Source organism: Branchiostoma belcheri, unplaced genomic scaffold (genome assembly GCF_001625305.1).
Source record: "Branchiostoma belcheri isolate BF01 breed outbred unplaced genomic scaffold, Haploidv18h27 scaffold214, whole genome shotgun sequence".
NCBI classification, from domain to species: Eukaryota; Metazoa; Chordata; class Leptocardii; order Amphioxiformes; family Branchiostomatidae; genus Branchiostoma; species Branchiostoma belcheri.
Window position 1 is genome coordinate 187,275 of NW_017803647.1, and position 18,965 is coordinate 206,239.

At 42.6% G+C, this 18,965-nt stretch overlaps 1 protein-coding gene across 1 annotated transcript; it reads left to right on the forward strand.

Annotated features, from left to right (window-relative positions):
- The first annotated feature begins 1,768 nt into the window (after nt 1–1,768).
- On the forward strand, nt 1,769–18,243 carry LOC109469994. The gene is made up of 6 exons (XM_019768764.1): nt 1,769–2,022; nt 7,669–7,766; nt 12,012–12,197; nt 12,600–13,302; nt 13,517–13,663; nt 14,319–18,243. The coding sequence occupies exons 3-6, from the start codon at nt 12,058–12,060 to the stop codon at nt 14,880–14,882; spliced, it is 1,554 nt and encodes a 517-aa protein (XP_019624323.1). The 5' UTR covers nt 1,769–2,022; nt 7,669–7,766; nt 12,012–12,057; the 3' UTR covers nt 14,883–18,243.
- The last annotated feature ends 722 nt before the right edge of the window (nt 18,244–18,965 follow it).

An 18,965-nucleotide genomic window follows, 5' to 3' on the forward strand; every position in this document is an offset into this window, starting at 1 on the left:
TTTTGGTTCGGGGGTAGTGAACCGTGTAGGGCGGAGGTCTTTTGATATACTACTTTAGTAAGTATCTAGACACGTCACACGAACGTAAAACATATGGGTAAGAACAATGCAAAAGCAGATGTCAGTGTGCAAGTACTTGGAAATAACCTATGACTCGTGTTTGGTGTTTTGTTCTTAAGTTCTTGGATGTCCGTTATTTCTTTTACTTAGTATTATGATTCACTTTAAAACAAAACAGGTGAATGTTAGTCTTATGTTTTTTTAGACCGTTGACTCACCGTTTAGGCCACAACGAGTAATTTTTATGGATGACGTCCTCTGGAGAACCCTAAATCTAATGCGAGAGCGCAAATAAAAACACAAGAAGGGCCGAAAAAAGCAAGATGCCTAGATTTGAAATATACTAAGGGACGACAAATGTTAGGACATAAACTGAATGAGAGAACACAGTGTAACAACAAAAAAGTCTTTTAATCGCCAAGAAAACAGCGATAAATCAGTTGAACAGCAGTTGTCGTCCTGTCCTGTTTCTTTCCTTTCATCACATCTTCCCTTATTCCACTGTCGTGACTGTTTGATCATAGTTACAAGAAGCGAAATTTCTTTTTTTTTTTCTGGGAACAGGCCAAAATCAATGTGCGTGCGAACGCCATCCATAAAAATTACTTGGTGTCGCCTTATCAAAATGCAAAGCTCCAGATATATCACGACTACCGAAGTAACAAGAATCCGTAATTAGAAGTGTGCACTTATCACCTCCTGACTAGTGATTAAAGTTGCGCTTCTTTAATCGTCATTTGCGTCATTATTGGTGTTGTTACGTCGTATTACTGTCATTGTTCGGTAATTGTCAGCTTTTAGACCATTCATTTGTCATGTCCGTCGGAGGCGAAAGAAATGGATTAGTGGGTTAAAATGATAGACTGGGCTTTAGTACCTTTCAGAGATACTTGCGAATGGTCATTGGTCAAGAGCTTGGCAATTATGTTCAATGACTTGCGATATATCAATGATTATTCATAAAGTGAGTGCGCATGCTCGTCCCTGGTTTAGCAATGACTACTAGTAGTTTTTTAGTTAAATTCCGAAACAAAAATTATAATAACAATAAAGAGTATCTGTTTCAAACTTTCAACAACATTACACCATATAAGCGTACGAATTCAAAAGATAACTTTGTTTATAGTCTTTCCCAAAATGATGACACATGAAAGAATCAAGAAAAATAAATCAACCGTTTTTCCTTGGTTTGAATTCAGAGATGACTGTGTATGATTTTTTTATCAACAAACAAGAAAAGAAATGCCAGACAGCGATGGCGACGCACTTGAGTCAATAAAACTTATATAAGCGGCGCCATGGAACATAAAAATGATTACCAAAAATATTATACTACGTAGAAACAACAAATAAATGCATACTATCTCAGCACACAATGTAATTAAGGCAGTCAAAATGGGATGAAATTAAACATTACTAAACGCAGTGTATGATGTCACCGGGAAACAAATCCTGGGGGAAATCTAAGTTATCATAGAATATTAACTATAATTTTTTCTTGATGATAATACCATTCGTACTTTTGCTAACATAGGAAAGAAGATGACTGAAAACGACTAGTTGACTCCGGGTTGCCTGCAATATATAGTGATTCGCAGCAGCCGGTCACATGACGTGTCTACTGTTCGGAAACAGACCCGAATGCTGAGTGCGTCATATGTTCTGGCAGAGCGCCCGGGCCTGAAGCGCGCCTTCTGGGACACACAGACCTATACCAGCTTTGTTGACCCGGCAGTATTATAATCCTCACGTGATTGGCCTGACTCAACCGGCTACGTAACGGCTCAGCTGAGGACAGGAAGGCAGCCAGTGTTTACATCGCGGCCGGCCATAACAGACCGGGGGAACCGAGCGAGAGACCGAGAGAAATAACCGACCGCTGCCATTGAAATCGCGCCGTGCCATCCATAGCCATTGTACCTGAGGGATTTGGCGGGGAATCAAGCTCAACTATAACCCCAGGTGAGCGCCAGTTTCTTCTCACACCTGCGTGTATTGTCTGGGGAGACGTGACAAAGGTAGAAAGCAACGGGGAGCTCTAGAGTCGTCCCTATGTATATGTGTATGTATGGCGCCTACACAAAATGTGGGGGAAAGGTAGGGTTTTTCTATGGCCTTCTATTCTTACAATCGGGTGATACTTTGGTTGATATACATGACACAGTCGTTGCGTGTCAGCTGGCAACTTATTATTCATCCTGCCGGGGGGATTTATTTTGAAAATCGATGTTATAGGCACACGCGTGTGTGTCCCAGAATATAGAGTAGTCCGCCGAATCCTTTGTCTCGCATAGCCGGTTTCCACGTTGGAACCAGGCTAGTGTATGTGTGTTTCTTTCTTTTCTGTTCTATGCGGGCTAAATTTGACACAACATTTGCTGTGCGGGTTCGCGAAGGACGTACGTTGTGTGCCATGGTAAGTAACCCCCACGCAGAATTATATTTCGTCCGTGAACGTTTCTAATCAGGTGGCAAGTGACTGTAGCGGTAGAGAAGTCACGCAATGATATACCGTTGCGCAGGCAGGTCGCCTGTCCCGTTTAGCGCGCTGCTAGAGGGTCTTGCGCAACAATAACAAAGAACCGTGCGGCGGGCCCACGTCTCAAGGTTGGGCTGGCTAGTGAACAGTTTTATCACCGTAAATGGAGTGATTTTTGGCTCGCCCTGTGCGGTCAGAACTGTCCCCATATCCCGGTCAGAGCCGAACAACAGTACGTAGGGGTTCTCTCATACATTTTTAATCGTATAGGTGGTACCACAACCTTGTCCTAAAACGGGAGGAAATCTTAACCGGGAGACCAGCACGGAATAGCAATTGAGTTAATTGGCCTGCCTCGACTGTTATAAACTAAACATTTTATGTCAATTGGAAGCCATATACAACGTTAGGCCATATTTGATGTATTATCCAACGAATACTTTATAGTAAGCCCTTGTCAGTATTGTTTTTATTCCTTCTTGGCGCCAAAACAAATACCACACCTGAAAATAGACCGTTCTTTCAGGTGAAAAATGCAGTGTAACGTCCCGCTTATTGCGCTATATCCATTCTTTTACCACAATACAAACTGCGTCACAGCGAATAACGCCCAAAGCGTGTATTTTTTCCTAAGACCAGATAAACACCGTATTTAATTGGCGCCCTTTTTCTTCCCCTATACCTCGTGGCCGACAGGAAGTAAATAAAAGAGTCACCTGACCATGACGTCATTTGGTAATTTTCCAACCTCTTGATTGGGGCCTGCATGCCCTTTTTCGTAAGGCGTAATGGGGCCCTTTTAGTCTTCGTAAGCCGTAGGCATCCTCCGCAAAAATCAACTTAATTCGTAATACTGTAAGGTACATTAGCCGCAAAGCGTTAAGTCGTAATCAGCTCTGAGAATTGAACGTAATTCGTAATCGGCAGCGAAAATTTGGCGTAATTCGTAATCCCCACTCCCCCATGCAGGCCCTCCTTGCTAACTGTGCCGATAGCTGATATCCTCTGGGTTTCTGTAAAGTGATAGCTCACACAGGAAATCGACACGTGTTTTAATAGAGATTTCTGGTGAAACAAAACATTTGTCTGTGGGATATTATATACATGTATCCTCGCTGGGTGAATGAAAATATATAAAGGCGCTGGCCTCCAGGCGGTTCCGATGGAAGTATTTTTTTCGCCCGCAGATTTCCTGTGTTTGGGGGGAAAATATGTGTTTGAAAAATGAAAAACGTCATTCGGCCCATACCCTAGCAGGATGTGTCTGGTTGGAAACACGCCTCAGAATCCCAAGAAGATGTAAGTTTTAATATTTCCAAGTAAAGGGTCGCAACCCTTAAATGGTCCAAGAGGTCTCGAGTTCGAATCCTGCCATGCCACCGATCTTGTCCCCATTTGAAAGGCACTTTACACGAATTTCCTCACTTTACTCAGGTGCAGAGTGAGAGTATGCCTGTTGTCCGTTCATGCGTTTGTCTGCGTTGGTGCTGCATAAACTAAGTTGAAAAATTATTGACATATCTTGTGAAAAATGTTGGAATAGAAAAAAAACTTTTATAAACTCGAATATGTGCAATGAAGACGTCCCATACTAGTAAGTATACACGAAAAGTATGTAAGAAGCGTTGAACAAAAACGCTATAACACGTATAGAGATGGTACCATGTACGTCGTGGCACAGCTGAGCTACATGACAAAGGGAAGATATCTATACGTCGCAAAGATGAAACGAACAAAGAAACAAAGGTGGTCGACTTGCAATGTGGCAACAAGAAGAAAGGACTTCCACGTGTGAACGCTATATATACACCTTGATACTAATACCTACTCATAAAGATTAAAAAAACTGTTAGAAAGAAGAAAGAGGGAAAAGAAAAATGTGGACAGGTGAATCAATAGATAGGTGTTTGTTTTCTTCTCGTCTCTTTGTTCTCTATATACAAGTATACAACCCCCCTATCTTGGGAGAACGAATGGTTTCTTCCGCTTTGTCCTCAGTAGAAATGCCCTGAAGGACATTTGCTATTGTACACGTGTGGTGGGTTTAGCCCGATTTAGTAACAGCTGGTAGAAACAAGCTTGGCATAGGGTTCTTCCCCTTAAAAAGGGGGATATCTCGTTTTCATCAACTCAAACAGCAACAAATCTGTAAAATTGCAGCTACTTGACAAAGGGGATGGGGGTCAAACGTATTTGCGTGACTCAAGAGAAGATTTGCAGGCGTCGGTCCATGCCCGTAGTTGGTGTTTTGTATCGCTGAAAGGATTCGGCTGTTTACTTCGAGCAAGCCGTCGGCCTTGGAGAGAAAGCCGTGTGTTTTCAAACCCACTGTGATGCCGTGTCAGCACTCTCAAGAGAGCAAATCGGCATCCTATCCGATAGTGCTATTGAGTATCTGCTACTTAATGGATTACCGTACTTTCATCTAAAACCAACTCTCAAATACTCATGTTTACACAACTATATCTTTCTGAAACTAAGCGATTTAACAACTGAATTTATACTTATACTGTATTCATTTATAATATCTTAATAGCTAAACTCTGTTCTCTTGTTAGCTGGACGATACCCATGTTTTGTGATGTAATTTTTATTTCATGTCTAGTGGTGACGTGAATATAAGCATTTTGCTTGATCATGAGTGCGTCACCACTATGGTGTGTATTTTTGCATGTTGAAATAAAAAAATCGGCATCGTTGTCTTTCATTCAATCAAAGCGCAGATAAAAGTACTATCTCGAGTTTTTCTTTTTTTTCTTTTTTTTATGCGCGTGAGAAGTCACTAGCACTGGTGCATGCTAATCGCGTGACTTTGTGCGGCAATCAAAATATGGCCACATGCCTTTGTAGCGATTACCTGACTCAACGGATGGAAACAGAGCCATGAAACGGCCGTTTGCTTGTGTAGATAAAGATAAGAATCACGCCTCGCCATCAGTAGTTTTCAGTCTGTGCCATACGTATAATTAGAGTTATCTTACCCTGACTGAGTGGTAATGAGTGTTATTTATATAGTGAAGCGGCAGCTAGCCTAGTGACGACTTCCATGTTCCTTTTTATAGCGTTATAATGAAATAATGAAATGACGTGTACAGGATATGCGTTTGGAAAAAAAAAAGACAAAATTTCTCCATAGAACACATGTTGACTTTGTATTAGCAAGGCGCTTCAAAATAACGTCCTTTGTATTAGCTATGGTTGGATAAAGGCGTTATAAAACAGAATAGGGACTGTTTTCCACGAATACAGTGTTATGAACACCTGGTGAAAAATCAACACAGTGAGTCATCCTCACATGGGGTACGGGCAGCTTGCCAACATTGTTTGAAGAGGTCATCATGAATTCTTGCCTTCTAAGTTGTCCTATTGTTCATTATTGCACGGACAATACACCGCCATCACACATATGTTACGTTAGTACACCCCTCTATCTATGTCGTATTGGTATCGCCTGTAAACAGGTGCACAGAGAAACAAAACATAGCGGCAAACCACATCGTCATAGATCACACTTCCCCCCTCCCCACTATTCCATATGATGTCATCTCCGTAATTGTGGTTCTACGTGCGTAAACGTAGCGTCAGATTCTGCTTTATGACATTCACATATGGGCTGATCGACATTGAGCCAGACATTTGGCTCCTGTCTCGTGCCTGCCCTCGGGTTTGCGTTTTTTTTGTTGTTATTCGGGGTTGCTGAGTCGGCATTTTAGAAACCCTTTGTCAAGTGTGCAGTCAAAAAACAATCGTTGTACTTGTTTGACGGCCCTCTAGACTAGTTGTTAATATTCCTTGGGCTTAGGAAATCAAATGTTGTGTTTCTTGTTTCCCGACCGACCTTAGAAAAACTGCCGACCCTAACGTTTTGTATGGCCCCTGCAAGGTATTAAATTTTAGGAGCTGATCGGCTCAGCTTCATGATCCGACAACTGAGTGATGAAACGTGGTACAATCGAGTTTCCAACATTGACATTGAAAATTGAAGAGTGCAAGTTTTACCATGTTAAGCTGTATTGTATAAGTTGAATTACTAGAGACAGCCAAAGTCTTTAACAAAAAGATAACCCCGTACCTAACGATCCTATTTTTCCATCAGGACTGAAACAAGAAACACACAATTTTTTTCCTCGGCCTTGTCAATCGCAATGTGTACGTTACAGTAGTCCATGGAATACGTTAGCTGACTTCGAATGGCCTTCACATTCAGAGAGAGCGAGTAGAGAATATTTATTGCACTGGCAAGGATTGCGATCAGTATCTGTATTGCAAACGACTCTCTTGGTTAATAGGGAGGCCTGCAAGACTTTGTCGCCGACATCCAAAGCATTTCGTGTTGACAACTATCGCGCGAAACAAGCAGGCTTCTGTGAACCGTAACAACATTCTGCGCAAACAACAAGTCACGTCTTTGACAGAAAAGATAAACGACTCTGTGGAACCATACATAAACATCTGCACTTGTTTCTGCTCTCAAATGCCTGTATAATTCCCTCTCTTCCCGTTTGCGTAAATTTAACGGAGTCGCGACAAGTGTTGTCCTTAAAATTGCGAGATTTATCGCTTCTTTAAGAGATGATAAGTATCATTAGAAGGTGCTCACAGGTGTTCTGTTAATCCTCGTCCCGTAACCCTTCAGGGGAGATCCGGAAACTTCCGTGTTCCCGCCCCCATAGGTCATAAATATTGCTTACTACTATCTTATTATTTCTCTTGTCCATTATATATATCCTTTGTGGGAACATCGCGGTATGGCTAGTGCATTTCATGTTCAAACTCAGCATAGAAGAAATCATCTTAAAATCGCGATTTTTTTGTAATTTTCGCCCATCTTACTATTTGGGCCTTTTATTTCGCTTTTTGTTCTATTTTTTGTCAATTACAATTAGCAGTTCAGCCAATGATAGCATGGCGCTATGTGGGTCTTTTATTTCGTTCTTCTCTTTTGTTTTGTCAATTACAATTAGCAGTTCAGCCAATGATAGCACGCCAATGAGAGAGCGACTGCATGTAGGTGTGCACTTGTATGTTTTTACTTGCCAGTGGCCTTTTCACGTTTTGGAAGAGGTGGACAGAGCTATAGGTCTTTACTGACGATCTCATTTTTCTTCTTTTGTGATTTTTCTGTCCAGAACATTCCGCTGCGGTGACAAGTGAACCGTCCCCGTGGCTACACCAGACCACACCGTTGACAGTTGGAGGAGAAAGGGGAGGAGTCAGCGAGTCTCAGGTAACGGATGTTGTGATTCGCCTGGGGTCCTGTCCGGCCGGGGAGGACGACCTTTATCTGACCTTCGCCCGAGCGCGGGAAACATGTACATGTAGTTCTTACATCGCGGCTTCTCAGATGTTAGGGAACGACCGCTAGTGGTTACAGCGACGACTAGTGGTTACAAGCTTATGCCTAGGAAAAATGTTCTGTTTCCTGTTTCCCGACCGACCCTAGAAAAAACTGTCGACCCTAGCCTTTTTTTGTGTGTGTGAACCCCTGCATGGCAGATTTTTGCGAGCTGATTGACCTTTTCTAGCTACATGATCTGACACCTGAGAGTTGAAACGTTTAACAATAGTTTTTCCGACATTGACATTGAAAATATAAGTCTCCTCATGCAAGTTAACCAACTTATACAACTGTATTGTAATTAAGTTGGTTCGATCACTAGAGATCGCCAAGGTCTAAAAAAATATCCCTGCCTACCGAAACAATTTTTTAAGGACTGAAACAGGAAACACAACATTTTTTTCCTATGCCGATGAAGTTAATTTTAGGCTCCATGGTGAGAAGTATCAAGGGGAGAACCTTGCACTCGGAGAAGAGATCGGAAAGAGTGTTTTCAGGAATGGTCCTTCCCCGATGTGCCTTTGTCGGCTAGCCAGTCAGTATGGAAAGATGATCCAGTACTCTGTTGTGATGTTTCTGCCGTGTATTGTGTGGCAATGATTAATCGTCAGACCTGTCTAGCACCTGTTTGTGGTTACCTTGGCTTCGGCTATTTTAGATCCTTTTGCGGCTGACTTGCGTGTGAAGGACTTCACAGTTTTGTTGATGGAGAAACAAGTAATTTTAACTTTCATCCAGACACACCGATCAACAGGTACATGTAGTGGTAGATCAGTGATGGGCGAATGATCTAATATCTGCAATAGGTTTGTGACATTTTTAATGTTTACCTAGCTCGCAGAGGGAAAACGTGTTGTTTTTGCTCTGAAAACGTATTGTTTTTCGAATTTCCTCTTCTTCTTCTTCTCCTCCAAACAAATAAGATCAGATGGTCGTCACCATAGTAACTAGTGCTGTAGTAGGCACCCTGTTTTACATTATGTAGCAAGAGGCAGTACAGAGTTGGAGGGGCTGGTCACCATATATATGAATGTGTTTGTGTAAGAATTAACAGAACAGTATTTTCTTTACTCTAGACCATGTGAAGGAAATCATTTATATATATATGCATTTGCTTTGCATATATCACCCTTCTAGTTTCAAATTAATTTTTTTTCAATATATGTACAACAAAATTAGTTGTAGCTCTGACAGGGACCTAGGAATGAAATGTGATACTTGTGATAAATCTATATGTCGTGAAAGATGAGACGGGAGTCAGGAGAGGTCATCAATATATTATATCAGCCCTGAGGCTACAGCATTAGGCACACCCACTTTGAGACAGGTAGATGTTATCATATCAACTGAACTGAACACTGAGATGTTATCATACGCGTTTAGTCCTTGGGACGAGCCACGCTTCGCTTTGTAATAATAATGGTCTCTCCCTTTTTGTGTTTGCAAAACTATTGTTTGTTTTACCTAGCGTTAGATAAGTTGTTTGTCAAGCCTATATAAGAAAACGTACATTGTCATCCGCAATCCTACAACGACTGCCCGTTATGAGGTGACAGTTGAAAGGTTATATTACACTTAATTCCAAATAGAACGACCGACACAGGGCTCGAAATCAACGGTGTCCCGATGGCCAGTGACAACTGAAATGCTGGGACAACTAAAAAGACAATTTGGGACATTTTTGGGACAATAGAAAAATAATCAACATCAGAATGTCAGCCCTTCTTTTGTTTGACAGAAATTATAGCGCGCCTGGAAGTCAGTTCACTTCCTGAAAAACAGGCTGGGACAGTTCATCCGGGATCCTCACTTCGGGGCAATTGAATTTTATTTTCGCGACAGTGTTGGGACAATAGGAAAAATAGTTGATTTTGAGGCCTGCGACAGAAAATCCAGGTCTTAACATTTGCAAGGCATCACCAGGCAGCAAGGTTTGCTATGAACTTGGTTCTTTGTTTATTGAAGTGGGACTGTGTGACAGTTGCTACGATACAGGTGTTTCGATGGAACCAAGCCAACTGGCAGAAAGGTCCTTCTCATAGCAGGAGGTATAGTATATTGTTAGGTCTACTGTGCCTCGACGTTGGCCTCTCAAAACCCGCACAGAAATTCTCCATCATGTTTACCAAGGCTGTCAGGACTCTTGTAAGGAATGCGAAATATTCGGAGCCTTAGATTCAGAAAGTGTCAACGGACGACATCGATAGTACATTTTTACACAGCACGGTTTCAGAGACTTCCTTGAAAGTCTTGAAATTGCGGTATTTTTGGACTTGGCTTTCAAAAGGCTTTCAAAAGGCTTAGCTGTTCAGCTTCAGAAAGCTCTCTTGCCATCCCTGCAGGAATTCTTACGGTCGCCGCTTCGAGATGTCATCAGCAGCCACGGAAAGTGAAGCGAGGTGGAAGAACAACACAATGTACCGCTTGGCGCCTAAACATTACCCGCATTATGTATTAAATCGCCGCATTATTACATTACATATTACATGAGAACATTGTGAGAAAATTGCAAGGTGCAGAAATCTATTTCCCCGTCTTTTCAGAGCTTACTGGTTCTGAGAACTTAATGCCTAGTTACTATGCATACGCACGTGCTTCTTGAGTATAAACCAGGAGGATTGACTATAAACTGTAAACACATTTCAGCAGTACTTACCTGTACAGCGTGATAGAATGTAGTAATCCTAACGGCATGAATATTTAAAGCAGGTATGTTATTGTAGGGATGACCCCGAGTGGCCTCTGCTGGAGGCTCATGTCTTTGCGTGCAAGAGGATTAAACAAACCATCGGGCGTGCTTTTTTTCTGAGAAGTTAAAAATGAGGGAGCAAAGTCACTATTTTAAACTGGACCAACTACGGTCATTTCTGAAATCCATCATGAAAGTTCATCTGTGTTGGTAGATGCATGCTTAAAGTTAAAACTTTTATTCCACACAAACGGTAAAATGTTCACAAGCTCCAGCTTTCAACCAGTCACTCTTGTCTTACTCAACAGACCCTTCTGAGATCTGTGTATCCGTTACAATTTTTTACTTGCCTTATGTTCCTTTTTAAATCTATGTCAGTTCTGATGCCTGATAGCAAAGTTAAGATAGGTTAAAGGGCTGAAGGGACAGTGATTATGGCACTGTATCGGAAGGTGGAGCCCATCCCTCTTCATCTACCGTCTTTTACCTCCCCAACCGATGTCAGGTACTCATTTTACATCTGGGTGGAGTGAGGAAAGTTGTGTGAAGGGCCTTCCAATGACACAAGGGTATCTTGTTTTGTGTTGGCATAAAAAAGATACCAGTGCAAGCAAGAAAACCCGATAAAAATGCCTACAACGCCCAAAGCTCAAACATCTGCTCGGAGAGTAAAAAAGTATGACCTTGAGCGGTAGCGGTTTCACAGTCGTTAATTTGTCTAACCAGACAGTTCACCACGTAACCAACGCATCTTGAACCATTTAGTTTGCACCGCTGGAAGGTTGGGGATAAACTTTAACGATCAATTATAGACCGTGAGGACTGGAGGTTTGGCATCAAGGCGGCGACAGCGGTGTCTGAAGTTGTCATAACAAATAGCAGATCATTTGGAAAGAACGGTTGCATATCTGACGTGACAAAAATTCCACGGATATTCTAAAACGTTACCACGATCTTTCCTGGTTCGTTTCGTCGCGTGATTGGTCAGTTCTCAACCAATCAGGACGCCAAACCTGTCATACGTCATCGACCCTTCCGTGTGGCATTGGGTACCCTCCATTAAGCTTATTACAATCTCATTATATTTCTCAGGGTCAAAAAAGAGTCCATGGATATTTTAAATCTTTACCGCGATCCTCCCTGGTTCATATCGTCGCGTGATTGGCCAATTCCCAACCAATCAGGACGCCAAACTTGTCATACGTCATCCAGCACTCCGTGTGCCACTGGGAACTTTCCATTAACCGTTAATTCATTACAATCTCATTATATTTCTCAGGGTCGAAAAAGAGTCCACGGATACTCTAAGTCATTACCGCAACCCTTCCTGGTTCATTTCTTCGCGTGATTGGCCAGTTCCCATCCGGAGTATTCCGTGTGGCATTTGGCACTATCCATTAACCGTTAACTCATTACAAGAATACAATCTCATTATATCTTTTCAGGGTCGAAAAAGAGTCGTTTTCCGTGACCGCGCACCGCGGGCCAGCGATGGCAACAGGCCCAGCTCCCGCCCCCGAGCAAGTGGCGGCGCCCCCGGACTCTCGCGAGACTGTTGGCAACATCACGACCTTCGTCAGCGGCATGACCAAATTCCACAACAACCCGGACCTCAGCGACATCGTGCTAAGGTATTACAGAACTTTTATCTCATATGTACCTTCGCTAGAATGCCCCTTTTTTAGTCAGAAAAGGCTGGCATTGGATGGAGAATATGATCAACTGATATTCATGCAAAAGAGGACTTCACTTCCATAAACAGAAACATTTATAATTCCTCAGTTGTAAAGGTTAACACCATTTGGCGAAGGTATGAAATCGTGGAACTCTAGGTAAAATTGCAGTAGCCCTACATTATGTATTCATAAACATTTACCATTTGTACCTTTTTGTAAATGCATTTCTTGACATTACGTTTCAGTTTCCATTCTTCAGTATATTGGCGATTTGATTTTTTCCCATAGGTCACAAAGTAAAGACCCATTTCTTCCTAGAATAGGTTATGGATGTCTTGTCATCGTTTTGTTTTCCAGAGTGGGACCAAATGTGTACTACGCTCACAAGTTCGCGCTGGCGCGTTCCAGCGACGTCTTTCACACCATGTTGGCCGGCCAACTCTGGGAAGACTCCAAAAAGTCAGAAATCGTCCTCAAGGAGTCCAGCGCGTGCGAGGAAGTCTTCGGCGAATTCCTTAAGTACTTTTACTGCGGGCAGGTGACCTTGGAGATAGACACTGCCGTCCCCTTATTACTTCTTGGAGACAAGTATAACGTGGAGTCTATAAGGACAGAGTGTGAGAAGTTTATGAGGAGAAAGGTACAGGGTGGCAACGCACGCGCCGCTGTCATGTACATGCACTACGCTAGGATGTACGGCTTCGAAGAGTTGGAGGAAAAATGCTTCGACGCCATCTCTAGAAAGTTCGAGAGCGCCGTGGCCATGCCGGAGTGGTTGGAGCTGGACGTGCAATACGTAGGGGAGCTTCTACAGTGCACCACGCTGATCGTGGAGAACGAGTTCGCAGTGTTCAAGGCGATGCAGGACTGGGTGTTGGCGGAGTACAGGGAGGCCCAGGCCGGGGAGAACTTGATCAGGCTCCTGCCGCACGTCAGGTTCTCCCAGATGCTCCCACAGCAGTTGGTCAACGTGGAGCGGTCCGTCATCGGCCAGAAGTTCCCGCTTCTCCTCAGCCCCTTCATCAACGAAGCCTACCGGTTCCGGTCACTGGCGGGGCAGGTGAGCCCAACCACAAATCCCGTACATGAGCGCACATGGCGACTTTTGATAAAACTGCAGTAGGTGGCACTTCGATATGGGGATGCCCAACGCCTATAAGGCTACATCCAGTAAATTTTATGGATGATATCCTCTGCAGACTCCAAATCCTCTGCAGACTCCTACATCTTCACTATTGTCTGACAGAAAACGTTTTTTGTATCGTCTGCTCTAGGTGGGCGGTTTCCATGACAACAAGTTCCTGCCACGTGACTACACGGCCAAAGAGTGGTGCACGTTCCTGAGGCTGCAGCTGTCCGACATCCGCCGCTTCCAGCACAACGTCAGGACCATCAGCCTGGACTCACCCGTGCCCAACGAGGTACGTACCGTGGGTTTTCTATTGTTTTAGGCGTATTCAGGTGAATGGACAGACCTTATCAGCATTTGTACATGTACACTGTAATAGAGTGTATCAGAATACAATACAGTACAAAACATATTTATGATGTACAACACCCACACAGAAGCATGCCTGTCCCTGGTGCTGAACACCACTCACACACAGGTAAACCTGTCCTTGGTGCTGAACACCATCCACACACACAGGCAAGTATGGTTGTCCAAGATGATGAACATCATCCACACACAGGCAAACATGCCTGTCCGTGGTGCTGAACACCACCGTCCATACACAGGTAAACATGCCTGTCTGTGGTGCTGAACGCCATCCACACACAGGTAAACATATCTGTCCCTGGTGCTGAACACCATACACACAGGTCAACATGTCTGTCCCTGGTGCTGAACGCCATCCATGCAAAAGTAAGCTCACAATTCCCTGGTACTGAAAACCATCCACGCAGAGGTAAACGCATTTGTCTCGGATGAATGTATGCTTTGCCTGACGCAGGGAGTATACACTGTACCTTACAAAGGTTTCTGTCCCAGACACAAGTCAACGTTTGTCTGCTTTGTTCTTGTCCACGTGCCACGTTAATCATTTTATAGTGATTGTAACGATCTCTATTTGACAGGTTCATTCCGAAGATTACATGTGGAACATCGCCTTCCAACTGAACTACATCGGCAAGCGCTTCCGCTCCGGGCTGGGCAGTAACGCCACCTTACACAAGTACGAGTGCCTGGCCATCAAGCTCACCCCGCTCAAGATCTGCCCGCGCGACCGCAGCTTCGAGATCTCGCTCCTGGTGTACGACCGGGACGTCAACGTGGCTCAGATCATCCGGCGGTCCGCCACGGTCAAGGCCACCCAGGCCACGCACCGGGAGAGCTACGCCATCCAGGCCGCCACGGGCTTCCGCTTCGGCATGCCGTCCTTCGGCCAGCAGGACTCCGTCACCGTGGAGCAGTTCTTTCCGAGGAGGAACGAGCTCGGGCCGGACTCGGCGTACGTGAAGGAGGGAGCCGATCAACGTAGCCGTCATCATCAAGCCACACGTGGAGTGAACCGTGCTCGTGCAGCAATGTACGGTGACGTGCTTTCAATGCAATTTCAGGGCGGAAAAAGCTGGATTTTCAAAATCAAGTTTCTGCTGATTCAAAATCAATTGAATCAACCCTATCCCAAAATATTCTAATATCTGTGAGGCAAAAATGCTATGTCGCTGACGGAAAACGGTTGCTTGTTTTTAATCGTAGGCTGAATCTTGTTTGTGTGTATATTGGTGGTACCCAAGAAAATAAAGAGACGCCTCACGAAGACTGTGTTGAGGCTATTTGAGAAACTCTTCAAGTATGAAATGATGACGAAAATGTGCTAAGAAATGGCAGTAAATGCTAATATCAGATTTCTTCACCCAGAATATTTATTTTGGCCCCTTGAAATTGCATTTGATGCCTTAAATCTCCAAACTTCTATCTCTCATGATTTTTTTCGAAACTAATTTTATTTCTGTTATTATTTGTTTGTTTGTTTGTTTGTTTGTATATATCAAACCAAGATAAGAAGTCACGAAGTTATATATAATAGGCCCAACGGCCATCTCAATAGTGTACAATACTTTACAAAAAGGCAAAACATTCTGCAATGCTCTTCAATGCAATATACTAATATGAAGTATGGTTACTTGCTTGGGGCTCTATGATCTATCATTGTGATATTTCTGAATGAAGTCCAAGATCAAAGAGCCCCTTTCAGATGCAAGTCTAGAGTGAGATCAAGTGTTGTCAATAGATAGAGATTATGTGTTTTGGAAAGGGTACTTTGGCATGTGGCATTGACGAGAGAATGCATGGGCCGTTTCAGTGTTATTTGTAGCGTCGTTAGAGTGTCAAAGGACCACATTCCTAACGTATAGGTCCTTGAAAGTTGAGTTTGTTTGTGTTTTCCTGATTATGTTGAGGATTGAAGGTGGACCAAAGCTGCGTGTAGATATACATACACGATTGGAGAATGACATTGTTTTGAGTATCACGATGATGTGTTAGGTTGACGTCTCGCTTTTGACGAATTTCAGACTCAGGTGATTTGATGACGGAATCATGTTGATCTTCGACGAAGTGAGGCACACAATTTGAGATAGCGGCGACCTCTTTTCATTCAAATTACTCAAGAAGCATTTGAAAGCAGTTAAGATATACTACCCTCTAGAGAACTTATGACAACAACAAAACAACAAAAATAACAACAAAAAATCACAATGTCTACTAATGATTGTTGGATTGTGAACCCATTCGTCCAAGATCATTTGATAAGTCGTTCACAATCTACAGTATCTCGGAACCAGGCCAAAGGTGCTACCCAAAGTCCCTGCCCAGTGTTCATTTTGTAAAGTTCTGATCATTCATGATCTATATGTATATATATCATTCATATGTATCCTGTAAGTCAAAAATGTTGATTTGTATTATTGTGTAGTGTGTTTGACAAAGTTAGACGTGGACTTTCTGTAAGTCGAAAGCTTGGGATGGTGTTCTTCTCACAATATAACGCGACGAAAGTCTTGTAGGTAAAAGAGCTTCAGGATATTCGAGCAATAAGCAACGCTCTGACTATTGCTTTTTAAGCGTAGCGCTTACAGCAGTTTTCTTTCAGCTCTGCTACATTTGCGATACGTGAGCTCAGTACTTCTAAAGAGAAGTACTAGTTTTCCGTTTATCTCATGCTGGCAGCGACCTGGAGGTCGGTTTTGTTGTTGTAAGGCCACATCAATTTAATTTGTCGGTTCCCGGATTTTTTTTTTCAGAAAAAATATGAAGCGACAGTGCAAAAAAATTAAATTAAAAACAGGTCTAGGCTTCCTATTATAGCCCCAAATGCTACGATAGGAGCCATGAAGTCAACACAAAGGGCTGGGTTAATATTTCAATAATGAATTTTGAACTTTTAATCAAACCGTTGCATTGATAGATGGAAAAACTGTAACAACTAGGAAGAAAAGGACTTTACTGTTGGGGGCAAAATATGAGCATATGTGAGTTGATTCAGAACCAGAATCTTTTTTTTCTTGCAAATCAGAAAAAAATCCAAGAACCAACAAATTAAATTCGTGTGGCCTAATGTACATTGTTCTCGCGCGAGAAAAGGCGAGATGAACGTTGACAGTACCTCACGCAAGATCTCACGAGAACATTCGTGACATTTTGTATAGGACCATAGCCTTGCTTGACAATTAATTAATCATTCCACTTCGTTCCTTTCCTTTGACCAGTCTTTGCGAAATGTAACGTTACCTGCTTTGAAAGGCTTAGATCTGATTGTGGACTAACCACTAGCACTATTAAAGTCTGCGCTGTCACTGCACACGGCTCTGCAAATGCATTATACTGGCACAGCTTTCACTGCATAGTTTAAACCAATGTGGATTTGCATTTTAGAGAAAACCTGTACAAATCTTTTAGCAATACACATGATGGTGACCAACATTTTGCATTGTATTTATTCTGAATATTGTATCATAGTATTGACTCTTTGTATATTGTATTATCATATTGAAACATAGTCACTATGTCCAGTACGCATACCGGAAGGACACTAACTTTGTAATTTACTCCAGTGTAAAAGATGTATTGGTACGTTGACAAGATTTGTTGTAGGAGTGACGACATGTAGCAGTAATAACGTGATAGTCGTGTATGAACACGTGATGGTCCTGGTTGATCACGTGATACTGTTTGATTTCTGAAAAGCCAAGTCATACTGGGGAGGGGGGCACACATGTCCTGAGGACTTGTATATTTGATTTATCATAGGACCACATCCCCCTTGTTATTTTGCCATTCCCCTTGTTATTTTGTTTTACACCATATAGCGTGGGTAGAATGTTTTACGTTGTAGAGAGCCGGCGTATAAACGTAAACAAAGGGTCTGCAAAATTTTGTTCACGTACAGTTGTACATTCAAATCAAAACCATAACCCCTGTATTAGTCAGGCTATATATTTCACATTGTTCATCTTGTAGTTTTGCATGTATAAAGCGGTTGTCGACATGTTAGACACTGTCTGTGTTAATGTGCTGCTAAAGAGCCTTCTTTTGAACGTCTGGATTGTTAGTCTGTGAGACAGATTTGACACATGAGATGACACGTTATGTATAATGTAGGAATATAGTGTAATACATGTTTCTTACCTTCTCCGAAGAAGACGATGTACGTTCGTATACCAGAGACTGTGTCGTTTCCATTTCAAATATAGTGCCGTACATTGTTCTCACGCGAGAAAACGCGAGATTAACGTTGGAAGCAGTAACTCACGCGAGATCTCACGAGAACAGATGTGACATATGGAATCACGAAATTGATGATCACGGTTTGATGTACTGGCGTGCCATGATCTTTTTACAGGAACTCTTAATATATATGCTGCGTGGTGCACAATCATGTGCAAATAAGTGTGTGTGTAATGAATGAACAATGTTGTCGTGGTGCCTTCTCCTGATGTTTGAATTATTTATAACTCCTTTTGTTTATGATTACACAATACAATAAAGTCCATACATGTAAACATGTCGTGGAGTTGTTTTGTTTCTTTGGTGTGTCGCGTATTTCATAATTATTCTCCCTTTAAATAGTCTTATTTATCCATGAAAACGACGACGACCCCTTGACGTTCTACGCTGCGGCAGCTGAAGTGGAGCTCCCCACAGCGAACAGCGAGGGTACTGCAACTCATCACATAGGCACAGTGGTGGCAGCGCTAGCATGCTAGCAGTTGAGAATGTCCCTCAAACCATCTATCAAGGGCAGGCAGCTTATGACATGACTGGTAGAAATGGGCGATCGAAACGATCTGCCATGTACTCACGCACACCTCGAACAGTAAATGACTAGCAGCTGACTAATAGTAACGTTATATTACACTGAATGACCTGTTAATAACCTTTACACATCTAACTGCAAGACAAGTGTTTCATTTAAGGTTTATTTACGTGTTCAATGATTACATCCTGTCTGTAGTTTTCAAATGATGTGTAGGCTGCAACTGACAAAACTCTGATGCAATGTACGTTGACCAACCATCCAACGAAAAGCGTGAAAAATCCGGGTTTCGCACAGGCGCAGTACGTTCTACCGACGTGATCATGTATATCTTCATTCTGTATCTTCATTCTTTTTTACACGTGATTTTGCAGTTCAGCACCCGTATATACATACGTGTGGTTCTAATAAAATTATTGTTATTAACATGTTAATATGATACTATATAAAGAATTGCTGGAAA

What these genes read in the sequence shown, in the direction of transcription:
- LOC109469994 (XM_019768764.1), top strand. Translation starts at nt 12,058, where the DNA reads ATGGCAACAGGCCCAGCTCCCGCCCCCGAGCAAGTGGCGGCGCCCCCG. An exon ending in CTCAGCGACATCGTGCTAAG is followed by an intron (nt 12,198 to 12,599) that starts GTATTACAGAAC and finishes TTTGTTTTCCAG; the next exon opens with AGTGGGACCAAATGTGTACT. An exon ending in ACTCACCCGTGCCCAACGAG is followed by an intron (nt 13,664 to 14,318) that starts GTACGTACCGTG and finishes TCTATTTGACAG; the next exon opens with GTTCATTCCGAAGATTACAT.